We start from the raw sequence: 12,831 nt of genomic DNA on the forward strand, positions 1-12,831 counted from the left end.
ACAAAATGTCTCTAGAATAGACATATGGCAGAAAGAAAAAAAAAAGTGTGTGCAGGGATTTTTTTTTTTGCCATGCATTGGTCATAGAGCTCTTTGTGGCGTTGCCTCAGATGTTGAACTAGATTTGTTGCGCCAAGTTCACACGTACTCCGTCTGCAGTGCGTATACAGTATGTGTACACGGTGCAGAAGCAGCACAGACTACTTTCGCTTTCGCACAGGACGCGTTTGCAGTCCGCTCCTGATCCACGGCTGTTTACCACAAACACAACATTTATCCATTATTTTGATTTCAAATCCAAACGTTGTTTCTGAAAATGCTTTTTCAGCATTGTGATTCTCTTTTATCACAGTACAGTAATACAATTTTTCATAGGCATATTCAAGTTTAAACTCAATAAATATAACTGTTTAATTACCACCACGAGTGTCATCTATTATTGACTTGTTTATCTAAAAGTGCACTTTTCCTTGTTTTAAATCTAGCCAAAAAGCCATGTGTTGACTGTGAAACAGTAGACTTTAATTATATGCATATATGGTGTAATTACGAAATTTCCGTGTCAATCCATGTTAATTTTTACCGTGAATAATCGGTCACTTTAATTCAGCGCGTATAGCACAGCAGAAATGGATTCCGTGCGGAAACGATCGCAGCATGACCCCTGCAGATGCACCGCTCCTGGAGCGCACTGCCGGACCGCAACCGCGTGCAGTGTGAACGCTCTGATCCGTTAACATGGGCGCGGAAAAAATACGCACCACAGACGGAGTGTGTGAACCCGGCGTTACGTTTGTATGCCCGCCCGGTCTGTTCTGTTCTCGTGCTCCATTTAGGCGCGCTGCATTCTGATTGGTTCGGATGGCATACTGCGGAAGGTCGGGGGGCGCGGAAAATCGTGCTATAAAGCGATTTAGAAATTGCACAAGCTCAAATCGCGATTTTATGACGATTTCGATTAATCGCACAGCCCTAGCTGAATACCTCAAGCGTGTGACGAAAATGTTACGCCCCTTACCATACTGTGATGCCGTCTCCCGGCCGGAGCGATGAGACAAAAACATTAAAAACCCATTATAAACTAAGCATTTGTTGCATTCTTTGGGGACATAATTACGGATTATAATGACTTATACTGTCTTTTTACGCGTTGCATCGCGCCGCGTAAACATAAAACCATGTCTGCATTTGTGATCGGAGAAACGACAAACAACAAGCGCTACTCTACGCTGCTCAAAACTCCCGTTTGAATCATCAGTGGCAAATATTCTTCAAATATATTGGTTACGGTGTTATTTCGGTTTCTAAAGGCAGCAATAAATAACACTATCTAAAGAGTGTCCATGTGATTTTATGCATTAATAAATTTGTGAAATGAATAAATGCATAATCGTCATAATCGTGAAATCGTAATTATTTCTCAGACAATAATCGTACCAACAAAATCTATAATCGTTGCATCCCTAGCATGTGGCAACCACATGTGACGACCCCGGGCTGGATGCAAAGAATGTTGTATTGCATGCAACATGCCTTTTAACTGGTTGGGCTCCGTAGTCATATCGTCCTATCGCCAGCCTGTGAGATTGCCAATACATTAATTATTTACTACGTTTCATTGCCAGAGAGTGAACCAATTCCAGGGTAAGGCTAAAAGCAGCCTAATGTTAGTGTAATCTATTAACTAGGGCTGCACGATTAATTGAATGTGATTGTCATGCGCATCTTGTCAGTAAAGCTGGTTCTGTAATCAGTAGTAAATCTCCATCACGTGCTTTCAGATGGAGCAGCATTTACTACACAGAGCCATAGTTCACTGACAAGCTACGCAAAATCGTGTTCATAATCGCAGACGATATTATCGTGCGATAATGAAAATGAAGAAATCATTCTGCGATTATGAAAGCTGTTTGCGTATACTTTATTATAATAAACATTATAAATATAATGCTTACATTTCCAGTTATTCAAACAGCAGCTACAGAAAACAAGCAAGGAACATTTACATCAAAGAATATCAATGACATCAATCTAGCGTGAGTTTATGCACTTAAAAAAAACACTCCTGTTATAATCAGTGAAGCTATCTACATTGCATGATGAATAAATCTCTTATACTTACATCGTACGTACATCTGCACTTTGTTGTTTATGATGAGAGAATTTGCGAGAGAGCAGACTTCAGTTAGCGCGCGCACTCAACAAATCTGCGTTTCAGCCATGACTCCTGAACTCCTCTGGCCATTGCATTCATAAGCTCAACAGAATTGTGTGTGATTGATTATAACGCTTAACACTAAAAACGTGTATAAAGTAATATGATGGAACAAATAAACCCTAATATTAATTAGATATAAAAATACTAGCCTGATAATTCTAATAATAATAATAATCGTCTTGATATAGTCAAAGGCATCAGCCACAGGCGATATCTCTGACTATCATCGATACATGATACTATTGTCTATCAGCACAACCATAAAGCAAATGCTTTCTTACTCATTTGCTTACAGGGATAGTTCACCCAAAAATGAAAATGTCATAATTTACTCGCCCTCATATTGCATTAAATCTATGAAACTTTCGTTCATCTTCAAAACAAAAATGTATATATTTTTTATAAATTCTGATAGGTTTCTGTCCCTTTATTGAAAGTCTATTCCACTAAAACTGTAATGCTTCAAAAAGTTTGTAAAGACATATTAAATAATCTATATGATGAACAGATTTAATTTAGGCTTTTATTCTCCAAGTTTGGTCAATGCAAATTCATGGCGCAAATAAAATACTGTAAACAGAAGCTCAACAATACTTACAATGAGGTTTGTTCTCGTGTTACACAAGCACGTTTAAGCCTAGTTGATGTATGTGCTTTGATCAATCAATTTATATTGATCTAAATTTTGGGTGAGCAGACTTTCAATGGAGGGATAAAGATCTCTTAGATTTCATTAAAAACATCTTTATTTCTGTTTAGAAGTTAAGGATTCTTATGGATTTGGAGCAAAATGAGGGTGAATAATTGAAGAGTTTAAATTTTTGGGGTGAACTATTCCTTTGTTTTTTTTCAATGTTTCACATGGTTGACATGACAGGTTTTGACAAACCTTGGTTTTGGTAGACATGTCCTAGTTATTAACAAGCTAACGTTTGTTTGCTGACATTTTAGATTATTTAGAATTTACATGTTCAGTGTTGATCTGTTAAAATGGAATCAACTCTTAAACGAAATTTCTGAAAAGTTCACACTCCTTTCATCAAACCATGTGCTATTTATTTCTGTCTTTAAAAAAAAATCTTCAAGCTGCTCTTTTGCCTACAATGACTATTTATAGTGACCGTCTGTCGAGGTCCAAAAATGACAAAAACACAATGAAAGTGGTACATTCATCTTGTACTGTATTCCACGTGAATTTGGACATTATTACGGTCTTCACATAGTATTTTTTTTATTTATTATTATTTTTTGCCTACTATATGGTAGGGAAGTATGTACTTTTGGATGCAGCCAGTGATCTCTTGCTATATAGAAGAAAGCGGAGTAAATCTTCCTTAGATTTCCCTTTTGTATTTCAGAAAAGCAAAAAATGTGAGGTTGGAATGACATGAAGATGAGTAAATAATGACAGAAAGTTCATTTGTTGAAACTATTCCTTTTGACTCAGTGATTCATGTTTCTGTCCACAAGATGGCGGTGGCAGCAGCATGTTTAGCTGATTTGCTGGCTGCACCCATAAGCCCCCTCTGTAGCTCCTAAACACTCCAGACAGGCTAATAGGACCTCTTTGCTCAATTCTTTTAAAAACCACATTTTCTCATCCTGTTGCTCAAATTAATCATGACATGTCTCAGGTAAAGGCCCACCCAGGTGCTGTTTACTCATCATATTGCTAACATTAATGCTCAGAATGAGAATTCATGGGAATCCCAGTCTGTCGCCATCTGAAGTACAAAAGCAGGGTGGTTTTTCATCCAGAGCCTGACTGCTGATTGACTACAATGGTTACTGCTCATTTTAAAACTCGTGTCCTCCTGATTTCTTGATTTTGGAACCAATCACAAACTCTCCACTGCTTTAAATCCTCCTTTGGGTTTCCCCTGCTGTTCCTCAAATATGAGAAATCTTGCGCAAGAAAACAGTGATCATTTCAAAATCTCAGACTTATGAAACGACTGCCTGGTGTATTGTGTAGACTTGCCATATTATGATTGGACACATTCTACTGATCTCAGCATTGGCTTATGTGCCACTCGAACATTCTAGACTCTTCTCCTGGGTAAATGCATGTTCTGTTGCATAACAGGAAGAGCGTCTGATTGATGGCATTTATGTGACTATTTCAGATGTGTTTTTCTTCAAGGCTGCCAATGGAGATGGAATTTATGATCTTGTGAATCTGTTTTTTATTATACATATATATACTTGAGCAAAAAAAGGTGGTTGTGAAACAAGTGTCTTTCCATCAGCATTCCTTTTGTCACTCGCTAATCTCTTTTGATGTAAGACACTTGGACAGGCACTAAGTGGAGAGGAATGGCAGCTCTTGTCCTGATCATTGGCTGCCCTCATATGTTAGTTTTAGTTTTCAGAGTAAATCTACAGAGTGCCATTATGCATTTTGTTTGACTTTCAGATTACATTTCTACTCTAGCTGCTGGTTTTAGTTAATAATGAATGTGATGTGGCCTGGTTGAAATGTCCAGCCACAGACACCCAAAACTACAAGCTTAAATGACCATACTATGGTAACTTTGAAATCAACATAAAATCTAAATTGACCCCATTTCCTTTTGCCCTTTTTAAAATATTTTATTTAATTAATTTTGTGTAGTTAATAATTATTATAAATCAGATTACTTTTCTGATGTCACTCATGCGACAGGCTATTGGCCAACGTTAAACAATGGGCAAATAGCTACTACACTTTAAACTATCCATTCGATTCCCAATTGATGTTTCAGTATTGGTCGCAAGTAAAATGGGTTGTATTTTGAGCATCCCCATCAGCTTGACAGAGCAACATTAACATTTTTTTCTGCTCGGGGGAAGATAATGATTTGACATGCATAGCAAAACTGAAAAATACACTAATTCTATTCAAATGTTGATCAATTCAGATTTCCACGTTACCATGGGAGCTGTACCATTATTTCAGTCTCCCTTCCTAGGCGTGGTACAAAATTCTCCTCAATTTTGCCACAATTAGCTTCATGTGCACCAGTCACATGATGCAAGGTTAGATTGATGGACATTGCATAATTTTCCACTCCACTGGCAAGTGATGGTTTACGATGATTTACTAATTTGTCCAGACTTGTCTTTAAACTGTTTCTAGTTAAATATTTTTCTATTCAAAAACAATGTCTCATATAAATACTCCCCAAAGAAACGCTTACAATCTGGTGAACTCATGCAAGGCTTCCTAAAGACAAACAACCCCCCTATTACTTCATCTTACAAATATTGCACATCCCTAGTATTTCATCCACGAACATGATTCATTTTTCTTTCCATCTGTCAGAATTAATCGAGAATGTGAAGTTGATACACAAACCGGTGTCTTTGCAACCAAGAGGACTGATTAACAAGGGAAACTGGTGCTATATCAATGCTGTATCCTTTTGCCTCGCCTCAGTTCTTCCAGTCTTAATGATCTTGTTTAAACTCAACAATACTGAATTGATCAAGCCTGTCTTGTCCTGTTTATTTATCCTTCCTTGACACTGAGCTTTAGACCCTGCAGGCCCTGATTGCATGTCCCCCCATGTATCATCTGATGAAGTCTATTCCCCTTTTCACTGAGACTCAGAGACCCTGCACATCCACACCCATGATGGATAACTTGTAAGTTTCAGGCTACTTTGCTGCCCCTAATTAAGTAATTATTTGTTATTATACAATGTGTTGTTGCCTGGATCTGGAATAAGTTATAACTTGATATCCATTCCGTGCATTTACCTAAACTACATTCAAATTAGAAAGAGGCACAAGTGTGATTGATTTTAAACTTAGGTCTTATCTATAATGCAAGATTGTCATATGCCACCACATAATTCTTTTTAGACCAGAACTGCCAAACATCCACAGCATACATTAGTTTCTAACTTCGTTGAACTGGAAATTCTCCATTCAGAAGTGAGTCTTGATTTTAACTGGAGTGAAATATGAAGGGAAGCATCTGTTTGTACAGTGATACCAGATGTATCATTCATAATAAATTAACAGTCTTATCTTTTAGTTTGCTTCCAAGTTTCAAATTAAGATGGAAATGTTAAATATGAAATGTGTGGACCTGACTGTAGCTGAACTACTCTGATTGACTTCAATTAATCAACATAAGTTTGTGTAAATGACAGCAAATTCCTGTCCCAAAAAATAAAAAAATGCATTTCTGGGACCAAATAATGAGAGGATAGCCTTTTTTATTCATTTTTAATAAATTTACCATAAGCTTATGTCTTATAGTGTTCGACTTGTGAATGAGTTCTGCAATATGCCTGTCCCTTCCAAGGCTAAACAGCAAGGTAAAGTCTTTCCAGAGTTGATTAAAGAAATCTTTTTATTCCCCCTTCTGTATTTGTTACATTATCCTTTGCTCTTTTTTAGCTGCTGGAGAGAAGATAATGAAAGACCTTAGAGTGGGTGCTCCTTTTGAACCCACATATATCTATAAACTCACCCTCATCAAATCAAGCCTTTCTGAGAAGGTAAGCATTATGAAGACTGGGCTGATTTTAATAAAGTGTAGGTTTTGCTTCGGTCCTGTTCTTTGAGGGTGTCCAGTGGTACACATTTTGAATCTCCTTTACTTTAAAGGGGTCATATGATGCGATTTCAATTTTTCCTTTCTCTTTGAAGTGTTACAAGCTCTTGGTGCATAAAGAAGGTCTGTAAAGTTGCAAAGCCTGAAGTCTCAAATCCAAAGAGATATTCTTTATAAAAGTGAAGTCAACCACGCCTACCTAAAACGGCTCGTTCTAACACGCCCCCACATGTCTACGTCACGATGTGGGAAGATTTGCATAACGCCGCCCAAATGTTCACGCAAAGAAAGAAGGCGTAACTTTTATTCTCGCTGTAGTATTGTTGCAGCCGCCATGTCGTGAAGACACTGTGTGTTTCTTTGTGAAAGCGAAACTACTTTGTTTGGTCTTCCAAAAGAGGACGATAGCCGCTTCGTCATGCCTAGAGCTGATCCGTGCTGGTTGCTGAGGAAATACATCAACTTCGCGCTGTGGATTGCCGAATCGGCTTTCACCGTGGATGAAGCGGAGTCCAGCCCAGGGTCGTCACATGTGGTTGCCGCAAGCCCGCTGGCCGCTCCTTCATCGAATCCGCCGGCCGTGCTGTTCTTAAACCCGCTGCCGCTCACTCTAGCCGCTGACCTCTGCTCACTCTCGGCCGCCGGCCTCCGCTCACTCTAGCCCGCCGTGTGAGACGCTGTGTTTCGTTGTGAAAGCAAAACTACTTGGTTTGGCCTTCCAAAAGAGGACACAACTACAAAGCAGTGTTTAAGGTGTATTTACAACACTGTTCCAGAACAGTTCAACCCAAATATTCAGATGTGTGCAGCACATTTTATGGAGGACTATTTCCTGATCCTGGGGAGAGTAGACTACAATGCTGTCTGTTCTGACTCACAGACTGTAAGTAATGTTACGTTTTCATATTTAAAGGATTTGCCACTGATGATTCAAACACGAGTTTTGAGCAGTGTAGAGTAGCGCTTGTTTGTCATTTCTTCCATCACAAATGCAGACATGGTTTTATGTTTACGCGGCGCAATGCAACGCGTAAAAAGACTGTATAAGTCATTATAATCCGTAATTATGTCCCCACTGGATGCAACAAATCCCTCGTTTATAATGCGTTTTAATGTTTTTGTCTTGTTGCTCCAACCGGACAGGGCATCACGGTATGGTAGGGGCGTAACATTTCAGTCACACGCTTGAGGTATTTGGCCAATCACAACGCACTGGATAGCTGGCCAATCACAGCACACCTCGCTTATCAGAATGATGAGCTTTGTAAAAATGTATGCGTTTCAGAAAGGCGGGGCATAGAGGAGAAACAATAATGTACAGTATGTGGAAAATGTGTTTTTTGAACCTTAAACCGCATAAACACATTTCATTACACCAAATACACCAAATAATGTTCTTTTTAGCAACATCATATGACCCCTTTAAGAAAAATATTAGTATAACTATAAATCTAGTTCATGTAATTTTTGGTAGTAATTACCACCAACAGTTTACTAGTTGGTCAAATTTATAATTATAGACACTCCTGCTTGGCACATCCAAGGACAAGACCTTCCTGTTCTCTTTTTGTATCTGTCTGCACATTCACTAACGTTGAGGAATGTGTGTCCTCAAATGAACAAGATCAATGCTGTAAGATAAAGACCTCAGTTAATGAGCTGAATCTTTAGATACACGGTCTTCTGGATGTGGAAGAACAAGAGTGTACCTGAAAAATACTACTTTTACAGACAGTATATAGAGGATGGATGGCATCAGGGCATGTCCGACTTGCCGCCTATGATTTCCCACAATCGTGTGCCATTTGGCAGTTGATTTGAAAGAACTTTATTGAAATGTATTCTTGATCCAGTTTTACTGAGAAATATGCATTGCAGTAATTGGATTAAAATATAACTTGGTTCTCATTAGTCTTTAGGATTTATGGTGCCTTGGAAGCCACTAATTTCTGAAAGTAGTACCTATATTCAAAAACTTGGTCATTGTCTGACTGGTAACTAGTTTTGTTTGGGGAAAAAAGTCAGAGTGTGGCATGAGTAAGGTTTGGCACTGTTAGCATGTGTTAATGATTTCTGTCTTTCTCAGGGGCGTCAGGAGGATGCGGAGGAGTACCTTGGTTTCATTTTAAATGGACTGCATGAGGAAATGCTGGCACTGAAGAAGCTTATCTCTCCACAGGAAGAGAGTACGTTCCCTTCTAATTTCTGCATTAATTGCAGGAGAAATCAGGCTCTTCACTGGTGTCCTGCCCACTCTAAATTTATTGTCTTTTTCCATCTCTGAACAGAAGCCCCCACACCAAATGGGCCCGAGTCTCAGCCTGGAGTGGAGGAAGACCCTGCAGAGAAGGAGGAAGGCAGTGATGATGAATGGGAACAGGTCGGGCCCAGAAACAAAACCTCCATCACCCGGCAGGCAGATTTTATCCGCACTCCCGTCACCGACATATTTGGTGGCCACATCAGGTAGGCCTTGAGCACATTTCCACGTCAGCTATTGTCAAGCTGGTACTCTCTGTATCCATAGTTGTAAAAGCTCCTATATTCTATTCTACACAACCTCAAAAGCTCTATTTGGTCTTAAAAAAAGACTTGAGAACCGCTGCTGCAGAGTTGTAATCCTCATAACAGTGGCTTTATGAGGCACCTGAACTTTTCGACACATTAAACCTCAGAGGTAGACAGATATGCAGCACTTCTACAAGAAAAATAAACTTGTGGAAAGAAAAGCCATTGCACCATTGGGTTTTCCTTTTCATTGGCACACACTGCAGAGTGTGGTATGAAACAGGAGCTCAGTGAGTGTGGTGTCATCTTCAGCCCATCTTGCTGTCCTGAAGCTCCTCCAGGCTGTGTGGCTGCAGCCATTACAAACAATTCACAACAGAATAACAAGCCCTGAGGCTCACCACCACCGGCCAGCTAATTTAGGTGGCTGCAGAAATGCAGATGCCTGAAAGTGTGGGGGCGTCGAGGCTTAAAGGTGCTGTATGTAGGATTGACACCGAGTGGTTGAACCTAGGTATTGCAGTCCAAATTCAAAATATTGGAGGGTTTTTTTTTTCATCCGGTCCCCCCTCCTCAGACTTCACGCACACGCAGGTTGCCAGATTGACGACACCAACAACCATCTCACAAACGCATCTCCAATATTTATTCTGCTTTTATTATACTGTTTTTGATCATAACGTTTTTTGGATGGATGTCGAGGCTTTTTAGGATGGGCAGAAAGTTCTATTTCCCAGTCTGACCCCTTTCGTTTGCCAGCTTCCATGACTGAAATGAAACGCGCTGTGTTTCCTGCCAACTGGCATCCCGGGGTGCCGAAATACATTTGGGTAAACTGGCAGTGGGCGAGTTTTACAAACCAAAACGGACATTCCGGCCCGGAACACACATTTTCAAAGGAGAATAACTGACTGTAGCATTGTTTTTCAGATAAACAAATGTTAACTTAGCATGTTTCTTAAATATCTGCAAACATATTATGGTATTTTTTTGCTTTAGTAAAGTCAAAAACTTACATACAGCACCTTTAAATGTAGCATTTTCTCTATGCGTTTTGTGCTATGGTTTGGCTATGGAGTCTTTGGTAGACTGATGGAGAAATTAATTGCGTAGCTAAGCCCTTCTTTTGTAAGAAACCTACAGTTTTTGACTTTCAGATTCATAGTAGCGCATAATTTGATGGACTGTGATGAATATGATTAAAGGGGTCATATGATGTTGCTAAAAAGAACATTGTTTTGTGTATTTGGTGTAATGAAATGTGTTTATGCGGTTTAAGGTTAAAAACACATTATTTTCCACGTACTGCATATTATTGTTTCTCTATGCCCCGCCTTTCTGAAACACGTACATTTTTACAAAGCTCATCGGTCTGAAAAGCGAAGTGTGCTCTGATTGGCCAGCTATCCAGTGTGTTGTGATTGGCCGAATACCTCAAGCGTGTCATGGAAATGTTACGCCCTTGCCATACTGTGATGCCGTGTCCGGCCGGAGCGACGAGACAAAAACATTAAAATCCATTATAAACTAGGCATTTGTTGCATCCAGTGGGGACATAATTACGGATTATAATGACTTATACTGTCTTTTTACGCATTGCATTGCATCGCGCCGTGTAAACATAAAACCATGTCTGCATTTGTGATCGAAGAAATGACAAACTACAAACGCTACTCTACACTGCTCAAAACTCGCGTTTGAATCGTCGGTGGCAAATTCTTTAAATATAAAAAACATACTTAGTCTTTGAGTCAGAACAGCTGGCATTGTAGTCTACTCTACCAGGATCAGGAAACAGTCCTCCATAAAATGCGCTGCACACATCTGAATATCTGAATATTTGTGTTCTGGAACAGTGCTGTCGATACAACTTTTAACCACTGATTTCTAGTCGGGTCTTCTTTTGGAAGGCTGGAAGGCCTAGTTTCGCTTTCACAATGAAACGCACAGCGTCACACACGGCAGGCTGAGTGAGCGGAGGCCGGCGGATTCGACAAAGGAGCGGCCGGCGGTCTTGCGGCAACCACATGTGACGACCCCGGGCTGGACTCCGCTTCGTCCACAGTGAAAGCCGATCCGGCGATCGACAGCGTGAAGTTGATGTACAGGTGCATCTCAATAAATTAGAATGTTGTGGAAAAGTTCATTTATTTCAGTAATTCAACTCCAATTGTGAAACTCATGTATTAAATAAATTCAATGCACACAGACTGAAGTAGTTTAAGTCTTTGGTTCTTTTAATTGTGATGATTTTGGCTCACATTTACAAAAACCCACCAATTCACCACTCAACAAATTAGAATATGGTGACATGCCAATCACCTAATCAACTCAAAACACCTGCAAAGGTTTCCTGAGCCTTCAAAATGGTCTCTCAGTTTGGTTCGCTAGGCTACACAATCATGGGGAAGACCTGACAGTTGTCCAGAAGACAATCATTGACACCCATCACAAGGAGGATAAGCCGCAAACATTCATTGCCAAAGAAGCTGGCTGTTCACAGAGTGCTGTATCCAAGCATGTTAACAAAGTTGAGTGGAAGGAAAAAGTGTGGAAGAAAAAGATGCACAACCAACCGAGAGAACCGTAGCCTTATGAGGATTGTCAAGCAAAATCGATTCAAGAATTTGAGTGAACTTCACAAGGAATGGACAGAGGCTGGGGTCAAGGCATCAAGAGCCACCACACACAGACATGCCAAGGAATTTGGCTACAGTTGTCGTATTCCTCTTGTTAAGCCACTCCTGAACCACAGACAACGTCAGAGGCGTCTTACCTGGGCTAAGGAGAAGAAGAACTGGACTGTTGCCCAGTGGTCCAAAGTCCTCTTTTCAGATGAGAGCAAGTTTTGCATTTCATTTGGAAACCAAGGTCCTAGAGTCTGGAGGAAGGGTGGAGAAGCTCATAGCCCAAGTTGCTTGAAGTCCAGTGTTAAGTTTCCACAGTCTGTGATGATTTGGGGTGCAATGTCATCTGCTGGTGTTGGTCCATTGTGTTTTTTGAAAACCAACATCACTGCACCCGTTTACCAAGAAATTTTGGAGCACTTCATGCTTCCTTCTGCTGACCAGCTTTTTGAAGATGCTGATTTCATTTTCCAGCAGGATTTGGCACCTGCCCACACTGCCAAAAGCAACAAAAGTTGGTTAAATGACCATGGTGTTGGTGTGCTTGACTGGCCAGCAAACTCAACAGACCTGAACCAAGAGGAAAATGAGAAACAAGAGACCAAAAAAATGCAGATGAGCTGAAGGCCACTGTCAAAGAAACCTGGGCTTCCATACCACCTCAGCAGTGCCACAAACTGATCACCTCCATGCCATGCCGAATTGAGGCAGTAATTAAAGCAAAAGGAGCCCCTACCAAGTATTGAGTACATGTACAGTAAATGAACATACTTTCCAGAAGGCCAACAATTCACTAAAAATGTTTTTTTATTGGTCTTATGAAGTATTCTAATTTGTTGAGATAGTGAATTGGTGGGTTTTTGTTAAATGTGAGCCAAAATCATCACAATTAAAAGAACCAAAGACTTAAACTACTCCAGTCTGTGTGCATT

At 40.0% G+C, this 12,831-nt stretch overlaps 1 protein-coding gene across 1 annotated transcript in view; it reads left to right on the forward strand.

Annotated features, from left to right (window-relative positions):
• Nucleotides 1–12,831, forward strand: part of LOC107552960 (ubiquitin carboxyl-terminal hydrolase 10) — a 35,178-nt gene that overhangs the window by 12,153 nt on the left and 10,194 nt on the right. The window contains exons 5-10 of the mRNA XM_016235022.1: nt 5,523–5,614; nt 5,736–5,845; nt 6,467–6,525; nt 6,608–6,708; nt 8,851–8,950; nt 9,053–9,230. Of these exons, the coding sequence (XP_016090508.1) occupies nt 5,523–5,614; nt 5,736–5,845; nt 6,467–6,525; nt 6,608–6,708; nt 8,851–8,950; nt 9,053–9,230 (640 nt within the window). The remainder of the gene's footprint in view (nt 1–5,522; nt 5,615–5,735; nt 5,846–6,466; nt 6,526–6,607; nt 6,709–8,850; nt 8,951–9,052; nt 9,231–12,831) is intronic.

The sequence above is a fragment of the Sinocyclocheilus grahami genome, unplaced genomic scaffold (genome assembly GCF_001515645.1).
Source record: "Sinocyclocheilus grahami isolate Dianchi unplaced genomic scaffold, SAMN03320097.WGS_v1.1 scaffold462.1, whole genome shotgun sequence".
NCBI classification, from domain to species: domain Eukaryota; kingdom Metazoa; phylum Chordata; class Actinopteri; order Cypriniformes; family Cyprinidae; genus Sinocyclocheilus; species Sinocyclocheilus grahami.